Source organism: Monodelphis domestica, chromosome 2, assembly GCF_027887165.1.
Source record: "Monodelphis domestica isolate mMonDom1 chromosome 2, mMonDom1.pri, whole genome shotgun sequence".
Classification (NCBI taxonomy): Eukaryota; Metazoa; Chordata; class Mammalia; order Didelphimorphia; family Didelphidae; genus Monodelphis; species Monodelphis domestica.
The window spans coordinates 259,354,658-259,374,801 of NC_077228.1; the positions used below are offsets into that span (position 1 = coordinate 259,354,658).

The 20,144-nt window shown below is 47.2% G+C and overlaps 2 protein-coding genes across 12 annotated transcripts in view; one reads left to right on the forward strand and one right to left on the reverse strand.

The window, feature by feature from the left end:
* Positions 1–36: 36 nt before the first annotated feature.
* ACADVL (acyl-CoA dehydrogenase very long chain) lies at positions 37–8,210 on the reverse strand. Of its 2 annotated transcripts, XM_007483214.3 has the most exons (19): positions 7,963–8,210; positions 7,670–7,736; positions 7,088–7,160; positions 6,931–6,995; positions 5,636–5,770; positions 4,739–4,883; positions 4,237–4,366; positions 3,950–4,075; positions 3,431–3,629; positions 2,512–2,616; positions 1,809–1,895; positions 1,579–1,641; positions 1,335–1,436; positions 1,142–1,239; positions 984–1,056; positions 809–881; positions 653–725; positions 491–566; positions 37–410 (listed from the first exon to the last, which is right to left on the reverse strand). In XM_007483214.3, the coding sequence occupies exons 1-19, from the start codon at positions 8,169–8,171 to the stop codon at positions 270–272; spliced, it is 2,040 nt and encodes a 679-aa protein (XP_007483276.3). In that variant the 5' UTR covers positions 8,172–8,210; the 3' UTR covers positions 37–269. The 2 variants fall into 2 exon arrangements, with proteins under 2 accessions (XP_007483276.3, XP_056673625.1); XM_056817647.1 differs by lacking the exon at positions 7,670–7,736 and having other exon boundaries at positions 7,963–8,138.
* A 1,432-nt stretch (positions 8,211–9,642) lies between these two features.
* The window catches only part of DLG4 (discs large MAGUK scaffold protein 4), a 26,100-nt gene continuing 15,598 nt past the window's right edge, over positions 9,643–20,144 (forward strand). Inside the window, exons 1-2 of one of the 10 annotated variants that reach the window (XM_056817658.1) lie at positions 9,643–9,736; positions 9,889–9,947. Coding sequence is in view for 8 of the 10 variants with exons in the window: in XM_056817651.1 (XP_056673629.1) it covers positions 16,838–16,879 (42 nt within the window). In the remaining 2 variants the exon portion in view is untranslated. Of the gene's footprint in view, positions 9,737–9,888; positions 9,948–10,505; positions 11,263–16,698; positions 16,880–20,144 lie in introns of those variants that run through there. The other 9 variants (XM_056817657.1, XM_056817653.1, XM_056817652.1 and 6 more) reach the window with 9 other exon arrangements.

Genomic DNA, 20,144 nt, shown 5'->3' on the forward strand with positions numbered 1-20,144 from the left:
AAAGGAATGGGATTTGGAGAGACATCTCACACAATATTTTCCATGCTAGAAATCTTTACTTTTTTGTGAAGAAGAAACTCACCCATTGTTAAGGCAGAATTAAAGATTTTTAAGCCCCTCCCCACTAAGAGGAGATAAACAGGTGTGGTCACTTCAGTCTTCCTTCTCAAGGGCTTTGGCTAGTATGAGGTAGGGATGAAATGAGAACCCTGGCTTTGGCCAAAGTAAAGGCACACAAGGGGTAGTTTGAAAAAAGACATTGAGAATGCTCAGAAACCAAGGGGATTGTTGGTAACCACTCCTCCCTTTTCCACCATCGCCTGAGAGATGCCCTTAAAATTTCGAAAGAGCTGGGGCTGTTGGGGATCGGACTGCAGGCTGGCTATGGTCTCCTGAATCCGGGCTGCAGCCTAGGAGAAGATGTAGGGATGAAAAAGGAAGGTTATTGTCCCTTCCCTCACCCCTCCTCTGTGGCAAACACAACCCATACCTCTATACACCAGGTGTCACAGAGCATCTTCTCATGTTGGGCTGTGGAGTGACCTTCACTCAGAGATCGGGAGGCCCTGAGGTGGGAGAAAGAAGGCAAGGAAGATATTGAATGGAATAGGCTCACTCCCACATGGTGCCCCAGGTCTGGCTGGCTTCTTACCTGGAAAGTACTACTACCATGGCATAGAGGTCAATGGCACAATCTGCTAATCGATGGAGGAGGAACTGTTCATCTGGAGAGGAGATAGAGGGAGTTTGCTCATGGGAAGATAAGGGAAGTCAGAAGGGTTTGGGGGAATAGTCTTGGGAGTCTTACCAACAATCCCCTTCTTGTACTTGATCAACTTGGCCTCTACTACTGTAGCAAATTGTTCCAGAGCTCCTACTGCCTAGAGAAGGAGGAAGAGACTTGAGGAGTAAGAGGGGTCCACATATATACCCAGATTCCCCACTGTTATCTATTATCCCTCCACTTTAAGTTCTTTACTCACCAATTTGCCACTCTGGCTCAGTTCTGGGTGGACAACCCCGCTTAGACTCAGGCCACTGCCTATACCTGTCCGGCTGGAGGAAGGATACTATAAGGCAAGCTCTACCTCTCAAGTCCCCAGCCTCCCCTATTTCCTTCAGCTGAGTCCCACGTCCATACCGCCTGAACTGCTTCCCTGCCTCTCCTAGTAGAAGGCCAGCATTTCCAAATGGATTTTTCAGAGCCTTCCCAAGACCAGTGAGTTCCTTTCCCTTGTCCTGTTTATGGAATAGGAGGGATATATATAGTTACAAGACCCTACAACACTCACATCCTCACATCACTCTGCTACTTCTCCCCAATTCCCGCTTACCATACAGCCCTGAAGGGCCACAAACAGCCTCAGAATGTCATTTGTTCCTTCAAAGATTCGGAAGATCCGAAGATCTCGAAGCACCCTTTCCACACCTGGTTCCTAGAGGCAAGAAAACGGGGCAGTGTCAAAATGTTGGAGACCATTTTTTCCCACCGCTAGAACCAATTTCACCCACAGCCAGAGAGGGCCTCATGGCTATCTCTACCCATAGACGTGTATGGTATGAATGGGGGATATGTACCTTCATAAAACCCATGCCACCCATGATCTGAATACACTCATCTGTCACTGTCCAGGCTGCTTCCTGAAGGTAGAAAGAGAACGCAGGAAGGGTTAGAGCCAGTCACACTATCCCCAGGTTTATTCTTAGCCCTGTTAACCCATCTTCAATACCCATCTCAACTCTTACACCCTAATGGACCCTCTTTTCTCCTCCCATTGTTCCCCAACCAGCACATCCCAGGGTCTCACCGAGCCAAAGATTTTGCTGATGGCTGCCTCTATCTGGAAGTCCTTTGATCCCTGGTCCATGTTGGAACTCACCATGTAAGCCATAGACTGAGGCAATAAAGTTAGGAGCAAGGGAGAAGAGACTAGGTTCATCTCTGAAATTCTCCAAACCAAACAAGATTTAACCATTCCATTCCACCCTCCAACCCAAATAAGGAGCCCCATTAAAAAACCAAATCTTTCCCATATCTGAGGACAAGCCAAATTACAATTCCCAGGGGGAATTTTGGACCCATATAATTTTGGACCCGTATAAATCGGCATACAAGGGGGCTTATTGAGAATTGTACTTAACTTCCAAAAGGAGAAAACCAAGGCTCTAGTAAAAGGCACACCCCTCTTAAGTGCCTTTCTAACCCTGGAGAGGGTCACAGGGTCACCATCTCGTCAGTCTGCACATCAGAATAACCAGAATACAAGTTGACAGAATCAGGGCCTCTCACCATTTCAAAAGCTTTTCTCTTTAAGTCCTTGTCCATAGCTTTCCAAAGGGGGAAGGGATCCATGAAGGACAATCTCATCTCCCTTCAGCCTTTTTACCCTAATCAAATCGAATTCTAGTTTTTGGCACACTGCAGGATGAATAATGGTCTGAGAGGTGGCTGAGGACTTCGAGGAGGGAAGGGGATTTGCTCTGAAATCTCAGCCAGGGACAGCCTCTCACCTCTGTTACATACTGCAGTACAGCCATCCGAGCCAGCTTCTCCTGGATCAACCCAAAATTATAGATTTTATCTCCAAATTGGACACGATTGGCAGCATGGTCTACCTAGGACAAAGACATGGTACACTAGAATCCTGGAGAACAATTACCTACACATACCCAAGAATATTCCCGGACTCAAGTTTCACCCTGGCCCTTCTCTTGTCCACTTCTATTCCTCCAAACCAGAAGGTTAGAGGACAAGCTCTTAAGAACAGGCAGAAAGTCTCATTAAGGAGGTCAGGTTGGGGTATACAGAGATAGATGGTGGCACAGTAGATAGAATATTGGACCTGAAGTCAGGAAGACTTGAATTCAAATACAGCCTTAGATGCTCATTAGCTTTGGCAATGTCACTTGAGCTCTGTTTACCAGTTTCTTTTAACTGGAAAATGGAGCACCTGCCTCTCAGGGTTGTTATAAGGATCAAATAGGATAATACTTGTAAAGCAATAAGCACAGACTGGCCTGTCCCACAGTAGGGGATATATAAATGCTTATCGTTTCCCTTTCCCTTTCAGGCTAAAGCTGCAGAAAAGAATCATACAAGAAATTGAGAGCTGCCTCCAGGCACTTAGGTCCTTGAGGCAGGGCAGAAATGGGGGTGAAGGTCAAGACTATCAGGAAGATCCATTCAAGTTAGTCCCAACAGAGACATTTTTAATTTCTTACTTTGTGTCTAGGCAATCAGGGGTAAGTGACTTGCCCAGTGTTATATAGTTAGGAAGTGTCAGAGGCCAGATTTAAGCCCAAGACCTCCCAACTTGAGGCCTGGTGCTCTATCCACTGTGCAACCCAGCTGCCCTCAAAAGGGACAATTAGACTGAGAAGAAAGAAAAACTTGGCCAAACTGGCAGACCAGGGATGTTGTGCGACTTACTGCTTTGGCAATGATGCTCTTCATGGTGCCAGCCAGGGCAGCAGCCATGCCGAACCTTCCATTGTTGAGGATGTGCATTGCAACCTTGAAGCCACCTCCAACTTCCCCCAGCACATTCTCTGCAGGCACCTTCACCCCATCAAAGAACACCTCCGCTGTGTTGGAAGCCTTAATTCCCATCTTCTTCTCACCAGGCCCACTGCATGAGTATGGAATGGGAAAATGAGAAGTGACAGACTAGAAAAAAGCAGGGGCACCATCTTGTGGGGACAAAGATCTATACAGTCACTTGCATAAAAGGAGCTGAACTCCCAGCTGACAGGGCTGGGTAAGCTACTAAGACTATACTGGTTCTTAGCATGTTGAGCTCCAGCCTACCCACCCTGTTGCCTTAATGTTGTGCTGAAACTTCAAGCATGCTTGAAAGGAAAAACTGGTCCTGGGTCCCCAGGTCCCATTAGGTTTTATTTTCCCAACCCTGTCCCTTCTCCACTGCCTCCCCTATTCCCTGCAACTCACTTAGTGACTCCTCCAAAGCTTCTTTCTACCACAAAAGCTGTGATCTTTTCCTTCACTGCTCCACTGGATTCATCCTTAATTGGTGTCTTGGCGAATACTGTGAAGATCTCTGCCAGACCCCCATTACTGTGGAAAGGTGGGGAGGACCAGATCAGGATATGGGGAGGAGGGGAAGCAGAGGGGAGAGGCTCCAAGGGGAAGAAGGGAGCCAGGTAAGGCATAAGATGGGGGAGGTCAGAATAGAGACTTGTAGGACCCAACCAACCAACCAGGGTGGAGTAAATGACCTGATCCAGATCTTGCTGCCATTTAGGGTATAGTACTTTCCACAGGAGCTAGGAACAGCTGTAGTTCGAATGGATGCTGCATCAGATCCACTCGAGGGTTCTGTTAGGCAAAAAGCTGCCAAGTTCTCTCCTGTCAAGGGAGGAGAGGTTACTATGGAAAGAGAACCACACAACCAACCCTACTCCAAGTCCCAACATACTCCTAGCCCACAGGTGGATCCCTAAGGATTCCCTTATTGGGTGCCTTGTCCTTCCACAATCACATCAGTTCATCCCAGAAGTAACCACTGGTTAGCATTGCCCCCAATCTACTAATAATCCTATATACACCTCTTCCTCCAGTAATACCCAGCCTTTGACCCCTTCAAATATCATCATCCCCCTCCTCAACCCAAAGATGAAACCCAGGTTTCATGTGGTAACTAGCTCTGGGAAAGGCTATTAAAACTCTTGATTCCACCTGAACAAATTTTGAACTCTTCCTCCTGTTGGCCTCACCTACCAGATGCCAGTTTGGGGAGATATTTCTTCTTCTGGGCATCAGAGCCAAAGAGCAGAATACCTTTGAAACCGATGGACTGATGGGCCCCCAGAGTGATGCCCACACCAAGGTCATGCATCCCCACAATCTCCACGAGGCGGGCATACTGGTAGGAAAGGTGACTGGGTCTTAGGTTTGACTGGGGCTAGCAACCAAAGATTACATGCCATGTCCCCCCAACCCTGAGTAGCCAGGAAATTACACTAGGGATATAACCAGGGTAACATGCAAGAGAGCCATAAGGAGTAGTTAGCATCTGATTTGGTCCATACTTGTGAAAATATGCTTAAATACAGTTGGAGGGGCCAGGAGGAAAAGAGATGAGGATTGTGAGATTAAGTTTTAGTCTGGATATAGAGGCCTGTGGATATCTGGAGAAGGTTAGGAAAAAAGTCCTTCCAAGCTCAAAACCAATTATCTTATGATAGTAGTTAAAACAGAGAAAGTACTGAGACTCCAAGCTAAGAAGGAGCTTAGGGAAAAGCAGGTTTGGGAGCACAGAGGAGAACAGAGGAAAGGCCAGCTTTGAGAGATACCTCTGCCCTCTGCTTTGAGTCATGGGCTTCTGCATTATTGGATCCTGTTTCCAAGGATCATACTCCCTATTAACCACACTCTTTCTCTATTTCTCTTTTTCTCACACACTAATCTCAGGGGTAAAAGCAGTTCAAGCTTCATAAAGCCCCTTCCCAATGAGTCTCCCTTTAGGAAACCAGGAAGGCATAGACTGAAAACTCAAGGTATAGGAGTCCTTTGAGGCAAAGCAGAAAAGAGGTCATAGTCATAGAGATATGGAGGGAGTAGGGAATGGGAGACTCTGACTTACAGTAGGTTTAGGGAGAGAGTGGAAAGTCTTACCTGTGTGTTACAAAGACCCACACCTCCCAGCTCAGAGGGTACTTGGAGCCCAAAGGCTCCCAATTCCTTTAACCCCTGCATAGTGGAGTCCTCCACCTTTTCTAGGCTATCATTCTTGGCAGGGTCATTCACTTCCTGGATATAAGGGAGGGAAAACACAGGATCACAAAATCTAAAACATTGGAGAAGATCAAAGGCTACCTAGGTCAATTCAGATGTGTATACCAGAATCCTCTCAACATCCCTGGCATATTTAAAATGTTGAATTTTCTATAGATTTTAAAACAAACAAAAAATCCCAAGCTACTTGTAAAGAAATTTAGTTTCATATATAAATCCTCTTTTTCTGTTTTTATATGTGGAAATGTTTCTGTTTGTTGATGCTTGTCAAATTTAGTATAATGACAAATTGAAAGCAGCTATTATGTAGCCCAGCACCTCTCAAAGAAATCTCTTCTGGGAGCTAAACACCCCTATTTCCTTTAACCATATTTATATAAGATGGCCTCCTGTCCTCTAACCACCCCGCTCACTACCTTCTGGTTCTACTCTAGTTTGTCTATGTCCTTCCTAAAGCACTGAATCTAGAAGTAAACTCTAAATTCTAGTTGTGGGCTGACTAGGGTAGAGCACAACAGGACTTCCCTGGTTCTGGATGTTATGTTTCATAGTCATCCATCTTATGATTATATTTGTTCTTTAGCTACCATATTCCTCTGGTGACTCCTACTGAATTCTGAACTAAAGGCAACTAAAGCCCTCAGATCTTTTTCATACAAACTCTTTTTAGTCATGACTCCTTTATCCTATTCTTGTAAATCTAGCTTTGTGAACCCAACTGTGGGGTGTAACATTTTTTTCTGTTATATGTGCTCAGTCCCTCTTTCCAGCTTCTTGGGATTTTTTTGGTTCCTCATTCTTGTTATTCAGTATGTTAGTTGTACCTCCCTGATTTAGCTCATCCACAAAATTGTTAAATAGGTCATCTCTGCCTTTGTGTAAATCACTAATAAAAACATGATTGGGGCAGTTAGGTGGCTCAGTGAATACAGCATCAGGTCTGGAGTTGAGAGATCCTGGGTTCAAATATGACCTCAAACACGTCCTAGCTGTGTGATCCTGGGTAAATTACTTAATCCCAAATGCTTTACCCTTATCACTCTTTTGCCTTGGAATCAGAATTGATTCTAAGACCTAAAGTAAAGGGTTTAAAAACAAACAAAAAAACAGGATGGCAACCTCTCTCCCCTCAACTGCCCCAACCATCATCAAGGCACCCCATCCCCAGCCCTTACCTCAAAGAATCGAGACACAGGCCCCACCAACTCTTTCAGGAACTGCATCTGCTCCTCATTCAGCACTACAATGGCCAGAGGGACAGTTAGATTGGACAGCACCCTAAGAAAGCAGACCTTCCTCTACCAACCTCCTACCAGAGGAATAATAGTCTACCTGAAGGGTATGGAAACACCTGGTCTGTAGTAAGTTGTCCTTTAAACATCCCTACAGCAAATGACTTGGACCCCTGGGACAGGAAGAAAGGAGAAATACCAGGAAGTTGAATGGAAGAAAGAGAAATATTCCCCCAGTACTAACCCCACTCTCCACAGTTGGGTTATCTTTGTCCACTGATGAGGCTGTTGAGGAAACAGAACCCATTTTGTCCACCTATGGGGAATGGAAGGAAGAGTAAAATACTGGGAGCTGCCAGGGCAGGAGCCAGGAAGAAATAGGGAATACAGACGCCATGGCCTCCGAGACTCCTTCTAACTCTAGATCTGTGCCCTTATAAAGGGAGAACTAGAAGATTAGAGGGTTCAAAGGCAAGGTGAGGAGGCTTCAAGACGGTACAGGTGAGGCAATACAGATTTTGTAACCTTTGGCCCAATTTCTCCCCCCCCATGACCTTTCCCCTAATTTCAGGGCCAAACACAGAAGCAGGTGACTCAGAAGAACAGCTTGATCCCAGCAGACAGCCAGGGGGAGCCCCCCAGCCTCTCGATCAGCCCAACACAGCACACCCTTCGAGCTTACCTCCATGGCCTCATTGGCGTAGTTCCGAGTAGCCCTCATGCCCAAAAGTGAACCATAGCTCTGGGGGCTGGGCAAGAGGGCAAGGCGATTAGCATTAGGGCCCTTTTACCCTAATTCCCTCCACCCCCACTCCCAACTGCCCTCCTCATCACAGACTAACTTTTCATTCCCCTCCCCCAAGGCTCCATAGACTAGGAGCCAAGGGAATGGCAGATGGAGGGGACCTTCAAGCCTTCTTCCTGCACAGCCCCTGCCCCACCTTCCCCAAACCCTCCTCTCACCCCCTCACTCACCTGACCTTCCCCTGCTTCAGCAGCTGGAGCCCCACTTTGGGGACCATTCTTGAAACCTGCATCTCGATCTCCTGTTTGGTGCCTCCTGCCTGGCCTGTGCTTGCCAAAGGTACCTCCTCCCTTGACTCTGACCTTCCACTTCTCCTCCCCCCTCCTACTACATTGATTTGCCCAACCCTGCCCTGCCCTACCCCTGACTCATCACCCATAATACAACGGGGGAGGTAGGTGGGGCTTGTTGCTCCCACAGCATGCTGGGAGATGTGGTTCTTAGGTCTTTCCCCCCCATTCCTCTTGGGTTCCGCTCCTGACACTGGATTCCAGCACACTTCTTGGTCCCCTTCTCTCAGTTTTCCATCAAGACCCGTATCAATGTCTCTTAAGGAAAGGAGAGGATAAGATGGAATGGAGAGGAATGGGGTCTGGAGAAAAGGAAAAAAGCTAAATAGAGGGATGGAGGTTAGACTAAAGAGAGGACTTCCTAATTGTTTGGCAATGAGAAGAGTCAATCTAGGCTTAGTAAATCTTGTCTGAGAGAGCTGGTCAGAGGGCTTTGACAGTCTCTTGTCTTGAAACAACCCCATGTACATCCAAGATAGACAGACAGACAGACACATACACATACACAGACACAATGTCTGAGAGCTCTGGTCCAGTGGGCTTTTATATTCACTTTCTTACTTTGAAACCACACCATCCATACCCAGGACAGACATGTACATGGACACATTATATACATACATACATGAGGGAATTAAGAGGTCTAAATAAGTCTGTATGTGTTCCTGATCCAAGTATCTCTTTTTCACCCATCATCCCCTTCAGACTTCGGAAGTCCTTACCATACAGCCTAAAATTTGGGGGGTTGAATGGAACCCAAGAGGTCATTTCAGTATTACTACTACAAAAGCTCTGGCCATATTTTATCATCTCAGGGACTATTAGGATCTGCTTAGACCAGTTGTGAAGAGGATCTGACTCTTCCCATTCGTGGTTGGAGCCTGGAGATGGAAATGAGAAGAGAACATTAGGGAACACAACTACCACCTATTCCTCACTGATCAATTCATTTTCTTCCAACCATAAATTAATATTTTTACTGAGTCTAATTTGAATAAATTTAGCTGTAGTTCTTTTATGTGTCAGGCCTAAGGGACAAAGGTTTACTTGTTCCTTATCCTTTCTGATGGAGTCTCTTCCAGAGAGGACCCCTATCTTCTATCCTCCTCTCTTCTTTTTTTCCACTAAATGGGATGGGTGTTCCCCCATAATGTCACAGATATATCTGGTTGGGGGTTAGAGACACTGACAGAGCAAGGGAGTTGGGAGGTCTAAGGATTTAGGAAAGAGTAATTATGGTTACTTAACAATCTGAGTGGGTGGAGAAGGCATCTTAACTCAAATCCTCATGGATTAGGGAGATTAAAATGACAGAGAGAGATGCCAAGGAAACCAGGAGGTTAGAGACTGGGTTCTGGAGGGGAGGTTTTGGAGTTCTGGGGGTCAGTAGAAACTTGGAATATAGGATTCCTCTCTAGAAGACTGGGGTGAGAGGGACAGTGGGATTGATGATTGTGAAGGGATTAGCATGTATTTCTCTAGGTCATGCCTTGTTTTGTGACAATGTCTTTCTCTGGGTTGCCACTCCAATAATCCTGTCTTCCATTTCCCCAAGTCCCTAGGTCGGCCCTTTGGCTTCTGGCTCCCCCACTTTTGGAATGGGCACCCCACCTTCTGGCAGTGCTGCACAGTGACCTCTTCCAAGCTCTGCTGGGTGAGTAGTAGAGGGGCTTAGACTCTTGAATCCCTGGGAAAGTTGGTTAGCAGGTAAGAGTGGTGGTAGGTGGTATTCAGGACAGGGTCTAGGGAAAGCCAAAGTATGTAGAACTAGATGATGGGACAACTCACACTTATTCCCCATGACAGATATCCTGGATTATTATGAAGCTGCTGTCTGTGATCGTCTGGTAAGGAAGGACCTTGGGGTAAGGATCTAAAAATATCTTTGTTCTAAAGGGAAATCTATCTTTGAGGGAAGTTGGGCATGGCAACAGAAGGAAAAGAAATATTAGAATTAAACTGGGGCAAGAAAATGAAGTTCTAGGAAAGGGGTACTGAGCCCAAGGTCCTGGAAGGAAGTAGAAGCCAGAGATGCCATTGACTGATTATCTGTGTTCTATATCCTACAGTAGATACCTTTCTTTCTCTACATCCCTCCCTTCTTATTTCTGCCTCTCATGTTTCTGGCCCCATAAAGTCCAGGACAGTCACATTTTATCTCAGCCTCCTTAAAACATCCTAAAGGGAAGATGAGGCCATTAGTTCCCCCCAGTGCAGGCAGCCAGAGTCTCAGAATCCTTCCTCCTAATCCATCTTTATCTCCCTCTCCTCTCCCCCTCCTTGCCTCGAGAATATTTTCAGGGTCCCCTCCCACTCACAGGTGCTCCCCACCATACCATTGCCCCTGCCAAGAAATCCAATCAATCCCATTATTTCTTTTCCCCTCCCCCCCCCTTTATCCTTTTTTTTCTCTACATCTCTGCCTTTCTCCTTGTGTCTCAGTGATTCTGGCTGTCTGTTTTTCTAGCTGTGACTTCTCTGTGTAGCTTTCTTTGTCCTCATTTATATGTGTGTGCCTGTGACTCTGTCTCCATCTCCGCCTTCATCTCCATCCTCATCCCTGTGTATCCGGGCTCCCCCAAGCACTGAAGGAGTTAACCTCCCTTGCTCCCCCCCATCCCTTGCTCCCTCCCTTCCTCCCCCCTCTTCCTCTCTCCTCTCTCGCCTTCCCTTCTCAGCTCCTTGCTCCCTTGGCCGTGGCTGCCGCCTCCAATCCCCCCTCCCCATTCCCCCTTTCCCAGCTGCCAGGAGAGACCCCCCTAGCCCCTCTCTCAAGACCCCCCCCCCATCCCAGTCTCTCCCACCTCTTTACCCCTCCCCCTCCTACCCAAGCTCATGTCTCAGCCTCCGGCCCCTGGGGCTTCAAGCCCCTTGCGCCCCCACCCTTCCTGAGATTGGGGTGGGCACCCCTAAGCCTTCTGCCTTCTATTCGGGGGACCACCTTTTGGGGCCCTCACTTCCCCTCCCTCCCACGCTTTCCCTCCCTTTCTCTTTTCTCTCCCCCTCCCTCCCCTCCTCACCCCTCCCCCCACCCGGCCCCCCAAAAAAAGTGGGGTACGGAGGGGGGAGGGGGGAGAGCTGGCTGAGCGGGGAATGAAACCCTAATGAAGTCAGAGTCCCCCACACGCCACAGCGGCCAGCCCCCCAAACATGGACTGTCTCTGTATCGTGACAACCAAGGTAAGCAGGGTATTGGTGGGGGGGAGTGGAGAAAGGGGTGTCAGAAGGTTGATATTTAGAGGGAACAGTTTGTGGAGAGGTACCAGGCAGGCCTTATCTGGGGCCTAGGGTCCATTAGGGAAAGCTCAGTAGAAGTGGGGTGCTTAGGATATCTCCCTAGATTGGGGCAACATGGGAACATAGATAATGCAGGGAAAGCTAGAGGCATCCATGGGGCACCCTGGAGTGATTCCCCAAGTGTCTATAGGGAGCACAATTGTAAGGGGGTTTCCATGGTTTGGGGGGAGTCTGGCAGTTGTGGGGGATGTGGGGGAAGCTTGTCTTGGAGTGAAGCTTGGCTCACACTGGGGGGTAGTTCATACATTTTAGGAGTGAAGGGGGTCTTTGCTGGTAGGATATGGCAGGTTTGATTTTAGGGGCTGTAAGTCAACTTGGGGGGAGAATTAGAGGCCTTGAATGATACTCTTTGGTTTGGGGAGAATTGATGAAAGCCCATTTGGAGGACTATAACTTCAGTTTGGGGCCCATACTTATTTTTGGGGAATCGCTCAGTATGAGGATGACAGGAAGTAATAAAGGTTCAGTGGGTCAAGGCCTGAGACAGGGAACCATTTTAAGTACTAATTCAAATGAGGTTAAGATTTGGGGTGCTGTATAATTGGGGATCTCCAACTCTAGGGCAAGGGGAAATCTGAAGATTGTGAGGAGGGCTTATAGGAGTTGGCAGATTTGGGATGTCATGTGGGTGGCAAATTTGGGAGACCCTAAGCAGGTGTGCCCATTCTTTCTCCTTTACCAATTGCCCATTCACTTTGCTAGATCTCACTCCTGTCCCCAGGGGGAGAAAAAAGCAGATGGAAACTCTAGCTCTGCTCAACCAGGTTCTTAAGGTGGGTGGGTTGGGGAGAATGTGAAGGACACCCTGGTTTTGGAGGGTGACCCCCAGACCCAGGAAAGGATTTAGGCCTTAAGGAGTTGGATGGGGCTTGGCAAACTGAAGGTAGGCAGAATGAGGGGGAGTAGTAGAATGGAAGGGGACTGGGGGCGGTAGGGGAAATTGGAGGAGTCAGGGAGAAAGCTGTGTGTGGAGGGGCTAGTTTGGGAAAAGCAGAATGGCCTGGGTATTGGTGGTTGTGGGGGGAAGGACACCTGATTCCCTTATAGGAGAATCTGAGATTTGGGGGTTAGATGCCTGTGTAGAGGGTTAGGCAGGTGGCAAGCTGAGAGGGTGGGGAAGAATAAGAGAGACAGGAAGTGTCGCCTGGGGGAAGCAGGGTCTGGGTGAGTCATAGGATGGGGAAGGGTCTATATTTAGTGGGAGCTACAGAATCTGGGGGGAACTCATATATCCCACCATGCACATGAATGTTCATGTGTACACGTGGGCATAGAGTTGGGCCTTTGGATGACAGAGGCTATGGAAAGGACTTAGAAGCAGGATGCATGGAAACCAAGCTTGGATACCTTTTAGTCTTAGCATCTGCTATCCCACCTCACACCTCTGCCTTTTTCCACACTCAAATTTCTTTGGACCTTTTTCTGGTGCTCTTATCCCTAATTCCTTGTCTTTCTATTTTTGCCACCTTAAAAAAAATTTTTTTTTGTTTGCCTTTCTGCCTCCATTTCTCTATCTCTGATCCATGTCTTGTGTTTTTCATGCTCCCCACCCCCCACCTCCCCTCATCTTGTTCTTGCTTCTTGTCTGTGCCTTCTGTGTCTCTTAGTCTCTTCCCCCTTTTCTCCCCTTGCCCTTCTCCAAGGCCAACACATTGGGGAGACAGGAAGGAAAGGCCTCGGCAAACCAGGGACATTTGAGGACATACTTCCTTTTCTTCTCTCCCACGACACCCTACCCACCCACCCATGCCTCCCCTGGTGACGTTTTGTATGGATACATGCAAGGAGAAAGACCCTTATTGAGGTATTAGATGCAAATCTTTCAGAGTGATGAAAATGGGCATGTGAGAATAAACCTGGGCTTTTAAGATGTTAACTAAGTCCAGAGAAACATGCTTCCTTTTATTCTGATCTAGAATTGAGCCAAAAGCTGCGGATCTTGTTACCAATGGTCTCTACAGGAGAGGGGGAGGAAGGAAGGATAGGAAGGAGACTTGACACACAGGTGCCTGGGAGAAAGACAGTAGATTTCTTTGCTATGAAAACTTTTCAGCGCTGGTGAAGGTGGGACTTCAACTCCCATGAGTCTCTGGGGCATAAGTCCCCTAAGCACTCTAGAACTATTGCCCTGGGACCTCTTGGGAATCGTAGTCCTGCTTACTCCGCAGGAACAGGGGTAGAACTGGAAAGGCCAGTAGGGGACGCTATGTCCCAGCCCTCGTCCATAGGGATTGTGTGCACTTGTTCTTCGCCTAGTAGCGGCTTTTGCCTCTGGCCCTCTCCTATTTACACTGCCATCGGTTTCCATCTGTAGTTTCTCTCTTAGTCTGTCTGTCTGTCTGTCTCTCCCGCCCCCGCCCCCAACCCACTTGCCTCCCCCTTCCACCTCCTATTTCCCTGCGCTGGCGCCGTTGCCATGGTAACCGGCGACGACTAGAGCTGCTTGGCAGGCGGGCGGGCGGGGCCCACGGAGGTTGGGGGTGCGAGCACGGGGGCGGGGCCGTGGGGGAGGGGGCGGTTGACTTTGTCCAGAGACCCGGACGCAAAGCAGTTAAACCCTCCGGGCGGTCCTAATTGGGCAACGCGGGGACGCCGGGGGCGGAGTCGGACCGGCCACCACCCATGCTTATTGGCCGAGATGGGCGGGGCGGGGTGGGAGCGGGGACAATGGGGGTGAGACCGTGGGAGCGAATGGGGAGGGAGGCGTGGCCTCATGGAGGGCGGTAGGCGGGGCTTTGGGCAGAGTTATCAGTTTAAGGGGCGGGGTTGAACCGGAAGAAGGCGTGGCTGGGTCCCGGATTAGAGAAGCGTGGAGGGGGTGGGCTTCAGGGCGCCGGAGGGGAGTAGGGTCTTTGGGAGAGGTAATCTGGCCGTGGGAGTCCTTATGCCTGGGCTACCTAAAATGGAGGTCTGTTCAGATCGGATCTGACACCCCTCCCACCCATCTCGTGTCCCTGGGAGACGGTTGTCAAGGCAATGGCAAAGTCCTTGATTGCTGTGTTGCTAGGCAACAGGAAACGGAAAATGGAGGGAAAAAAGGACATGGGGGTGGGGTAGGAGGCTGAAAAGAATGTCGCCCCCTGGAGGAGAATTGGGAAGTTTATAAAATTCTCCCCCATTCCCCTTTATCCTCGGATGGTGGTTCCAAAGATTCTGATTCCCCCAGCAGTCTTCTTCATTAGAGAGCCATACCTTCTCTTATTCAGAGGCGCTTCCCTTTCAGGGAAGGAAGGAAATTGGGTCCAGGGTTGATACTTTGGGTCACGAGAGAAGCTGGACACGAGGGATTGGAAATAGGGAGTATGGCAAAGCATAGTGTCTTGGGTACTATCTTGAGCTGATTAGATGGAAGCCTGAGAATCTCCATAGAATTTAGTAGTTGTTTTTTTTTTAACCCTTAGCTTCTGTTTTAGAATGGACTGGCACCAAAACAGAAGATCGGCAAAGGCACCCCTAACACACACACACATACACACACTGTGTCATACCTCTAGGAAGTATCTGAGGTCAAATTTGAATTCAGGACTTCCCATTTCTAAGCCTGGCTATCTATCTACTAAACCAACTGCCCCAAGTAATTCAGTTTTAAGGTGGGTGAGGATAGGTTCTCTGAGGAGGTCCAAGATAGGGGAAGGCCCTAAAAATCCAGGAGAGGACTTATCTTTTTAGTGTAACCTTCTTTGTGTTACATTTTTTCCTGACAGGTTAATGAATTTAATGAATTTTAAGGGGGGGGGGAGTTAAAGAAGTCATCCAAATCAATATTAAGCTTAAGGGATGGTGGGAGCCCTGGGTATCATTTTGGGTTTGGTGGATAGCTATATGGATGATAGGAAACATGATGAAAGAGAAACTGATATGGCTAGACTAGATTTTGACAGATGACTGCAACAAAGCATTCTAGAAGGACCAGAAAGTATATTTTTTTGTGTATGTTTTTTTTCCTCCCACAAAGCACATTTCAGGTCATCAAATTTGGGGGACTTGGAAAATCTTGGAGATTGATAGAAATTGTTTTGGATACCTCACCTTGGAATCTGATGACAATTTCTGGGAATTTTGAAAGGTTTAGAAAAATGAAAGCAGTTAATTTTAGACAATCACTGAAAGTGCTGGTCCCTCTCTTGGATTTGAGAGCATACCTAGTATGTGGTCAGTTTTCATTATTAAACTTTGGAGGAGGCAGGGAGCTAAATGTCTCCATTTAGGGAAGAGGATCATGGAAAAGTGTTGAATGTAATCAGGAGCAATTATAACATTTTCTTTTGCCATCGCCTATCCCTATATGAGGGGTGGATTTGTAAAGGAAAGGGGCATATCTATGAGAAATTTAGGAACAAAAGAATTTGGAGATGTCTCTAAAATTCAGTTTTGAAAGTTATGAAGGAGGGGCAAATGTTTCCAGTTGTAAAGAAGGAGGTACCCACACTATTAGAGAGGAATTAAGTCTCTACAAGTCAGTCAAAGATAGGTTGCTTTGTTCCCTGGGTTCATTGTAGGGATGGTATATTAGGAAGTTGGAAGGGGGCCATTTCAGATAATTCAGGAAACCAGAAACATTTGGGGTACTTTAATTTGAGATTTATGAGAAACCTTGATAAATTAAAATGTACTTTATATAGATTATATACACTTAAAGTGACCCTAATTTTGTGGTATTTGGAGGGGAGGAAGGAATTGAAGGAAATTTGATAGGAATGGGTAGCTTGAGAGACCTGGAGTTTTTTGAGGGAACATAAATGTGGAGGCATCATGACTTGGTACTGGACTGATGATTTCACTAAGGAAGGGAACTTCAGCTTGGGGACCCTCCACCCCACCCCTGGCAGATCCGGCACCTGCTCAGCAATTGTAAATTGCCCGGGGCACTAAGAGGTCAGAGACTTATCTGGGGTCTTTCAGCCTTTATATGGCCATCCACTGAGGCTGCCTCTTTGCAGTTTGGAGGTCAATCTCAATTTTAGGTTTCCCTCCGCAGAAAAACTTATTTTGGGCAGGAGTGAGCTAGTAGGTGGTGGGGTTGGGGGTTTCAGCTGGGATGCGGAGCCTCATAGCGGTTCAGACCCGTGGACCAGATGTGCGAGGGAGGAAGGTTTCTGGGGACTGCCCAGGGATAGGGGAAGAGGAAGCAGGCCAGCAAAGGGCTGCGGGGGCAAGTTGGGAGGATGTGTGGACTTGGGGCGAAGTTGACTGTGGGCACCCAGCGGAAAGGGTAGTTGGGGGAACCCACAGCTGGGAGGGAGGGAAGGGAGCGCTTGGTTCGGGGGGGTCTCTCCTCATTCCTCTCCCTCCCCCCATGACGCTCTCCCGCACTGCGCAGGCGCTGCTCTCCCCCCTCCTCTCCGGCTGCAGCCTCCAGTTGCTGGCGCCGCAGCCCCCGCCCCTCCGCCCCTCCCCCCTCCCTGGGACCCCCTAATATCCCACTCCCCCTTCCCCCAATATCCCTCTCCCCTCCTCCATGTCGGCTCGGAACAGATTCGCCTCCATGTGTCTCTGCGTGGTACGTCTGGCGGGGTATGGGCTCCCGGCCCCCCTTCCATTTTCACGACCCCCCCAATTTCGGGGTACAAGCTTCAAGAGCATCCCTTCCTCTCTGCTGGGCAAAGGGTACTGAGGGTGGAGATTCCTTGGGGATTCTGCCCTCATTTGCTTCCTTTTCATGCCTGGGGGCCTGGGGAGGAGGGTCCCAAGGGATGTGAGCAAATGAGCCCTCATTTTCTCTTCAGTTTTATCTAGACCCTAATATCTTGGGTGGGTGGGGTATAAACATCTGCCCTTGCTTCTTTTGCCCTGGGCCTCAGAGACGGTGAACCCCAATGGGAATGAAGCATTGCCCTCCCCCATCCTGTTTTACATCCTTGGCATCTATTTTTTGGGTGCAAACCATAGCCCCAGAATAACATGCTGGACCTCAGGGATGAAGGGTCTCAAGAGGATAAGAGCAACAGGGTCTTTTCTCTCACTTTTGTTGCCCCTATACTCCAATAATGTGGGGATTCAAGCCAGCCTTTTCTGTCTCTTGCTAAGGGTGAGTTTCAGAGGGGAGAGAGCAATATCCATTTTCTCAACTATGTTTCTTTTTATTGGGGGCATAAAAGCTTCCATCCTGGTCCCATATTCACTGCACTTCACTGAAGCTTCAGGAATGTACTTCTCTTCCTCTTCACCTCAGATGAACAGGCATTTTTCTTTCTCTTCCCCCTATTTGTCTAGCTCCAGGTATCCCGAAATTCTCAGGGTACTGAATATTGTCACCAAAGCCTTCTATATTCTTATTCTCCATTTATCTCCAATGTTGACATTTTAGTATATTCCTCAGTCCTAGACTTTTCTATTCCTCAGGCCATTCCCTTCCTGGGGAGGTCTGCCAAGACAAGTTTCTTACCCTACCCCCATCATTTGCTTCTCACAGTTTTAGAGGGCATCTTTGGAGTATAATTCTCATACCCAATTTACAAAATTTAGGACTAATATCCTTTTATTTTGTGAGCACTTAATGATAAACAAAGATGAATTAAATCTTATGGTCCTATGAAGTTTCCTCCTTTTTTCTGTTCTTTCATTTTATTTAACTGTACCCTAAATATTTTCATGGGAGAGGAGTTTTATCAAGCCCAACCCCCCTGGGGATAATTAAGATAGATAATTCAATCTTGAAGGTAATATCTTTAGAACAGCTTGAAAGATTTGTTACCCACATTTTTCTATTTACTCATCCCAAAATTTCTGGTGCATGGAACTGGAGCTTAGGCCTCTTCTTGGAATTGAATACCCCTCCTCAATATAAGTCTGTGTTCCAGACTGTCCTGATATTTTATGATCAGAATATTTCTGCAAGATGCCCCTAAATTATTGGGATATTACTCTATGTCTAATTTATTACAGGGATGACTCCCCTCCCTTGTTCTTTGCATTATTTCCTTCCTAGTATGCCACCAGATTTGGGGATGTAATGCCCAACCATAATACTCCCTAAAATTCTCAAAGTATATCACAGTATGTTGAAACTGTCTGAGGAAGGGGACTTCAGCTTCCTTATTTTCTTGTTACATCCTAAAAAACCATGAGATACTTTTCAGCAGGAAATGAATGACAATCACTTTTTTCTTCTAGTATACCCTAAACTTTATTAAGATTGGGCTTTTCTATATCATTTCATGAGACCTTTTACCTAGGAGGAGGTTGCTTGGTCCTCTAAACACATTTACCCTCTGATTTACCCAGGAAGGTAAACCCTAAGATTTAAGAATGCTTGTATCTTAGGGATCAAAGAACACCCAAAGAGCTTGGGGAAGCTGCTTCTTAGGAAAAGTAATTTGGACTGGACTGATTTGTCCAGGCAAGTGGAATCATTCATTACCAAATCTGCTCAATTCATATATTATTGGATGACCCAGAGGTAGGATGCCTCTGAATTAGAGAGTAGATAGAACCTTTCACTACCTTTTTGAGTAAGATTAAACACTGAGAACAACAGTGAGGGATAGGGGAAATAGGAAGGAGTGGGGTAGGGCAAATCGAGGCAAAGGAAAGTGGGGAAAAGAGGACAGGTATATCACACACACACAGACCATCTTTCTCCTTTTACCTCCTCTCCTTCCCCTGTCTCTTCCTCCAGTCAATTTGGTGATTCCCTTTAAACTGAAGATAATGGAAATAATGGAAATGGGAAAAGGATTAGAGGATGTTGATGGGAGATTGTTTCCTCTCAAAGGCTGAGTGTTCAGCCTTTTTTCCCCCAACCTTCACACTTCTAGCTCCATCAAAGGCCTAAACTGAGTCCAGTTGTTCAATTCCACTCCTATTCGGGAGACAGAGGTCTATGCTCCTCCATTCCCCATTTCTATTGCCATCTTTCTCCTAATCCTCTCCTAGGAATACTGGGATTAGTTGAAACTACAGCTAGGATTTGGGTGAGGAGCATTGAAAATGTTGTTGGAGGGAGGTGGATAGGTGGACTCAAAATGCCTGGGCCTGAATCCTTGACCTTTCCAACTGAAGATTAGAAGTGATGATGGTTGGGGAGTGCTATTACATACTTCCTGCCTGGGATGCTAGTTGTCTTGAAACAGTGAATGACTAACTCACTCTCCTAGCTTTGGGGGTGCAGAGTGGGCTAGGAAATGTTAGTGTGATCTGAGAATAGAGAGGCTCTTTGAGCTATAAGAGATGGAGGTAGAGAGGAGAAATTTGTTTCAGTGAACAAGGGCTGAAAGAGGGACAGATAATGAGGGTGGGATTAGGTAATACTCAATAAACATTAAGTGCCTGCAAGATGGTGCTTTAAACATGGATCCATAATTCAGAGGATGAGGGCTGAGAACTCAGGATAGAGGCAAAATTAAAGACTGAGTTAGGGGTCAATGAGATGGCACTGGAGTCAGGAGAATCTGGGTTCAAATTTGGCCTCAGACACTTCCTTGGTGTGTGACTCTGGGCAAATCATTTAACCCCAGTTGTCTAGCCCCTACATAACTTCTGCCTTGAAATGGCAATTCTAAGGCAGAGGGGAAGGGTTAAAAAAAAAAAGATTGAGTTGGGAGGAAAACTGTGAGAACTGAGAATATGGTGACTGAGAACTGAAGGCTAAGGGGCTGATGGAATCAGGTAAGAATAAGAAGGTTGGAGGCCTGTAAGGTTGAGAGACTGGGGACTGAAAACGGGATTTAGGGAGTAGGAGACTATGAATGGTGAAAGTGTGAGAAAAGGAGACTATAAGGATTGAGGCAGTAGGGACCAGCTCTAATTAGAAGTTGGAGAATTAA

Bases quoted from the DNA above. Each gene is read 5' to 3' on its own strand.
- ACADVL (XM_007483214.3), bottom strand. From the start codon at position 8,171: ATGGGTGATGAGTCAGGGGTAGGGCAGGGCAGGGTTGGGCAAATCAAT. The intron at 7,161-7,669 runs GTAAGCTCGAAG...TTCCTGTCCCAG, and splicing joins ACGCCAATGAGGCCATGGAG to GGGTCCAAGTCATTTGCTGT. The intron at 4,076-4,236 runs GTCATTTACTCC...ACCTTTCCACAG, and splicing joins GGCAGCAAGATCTGGATCAG to TAATGGGGGTCTGGCAGAGA.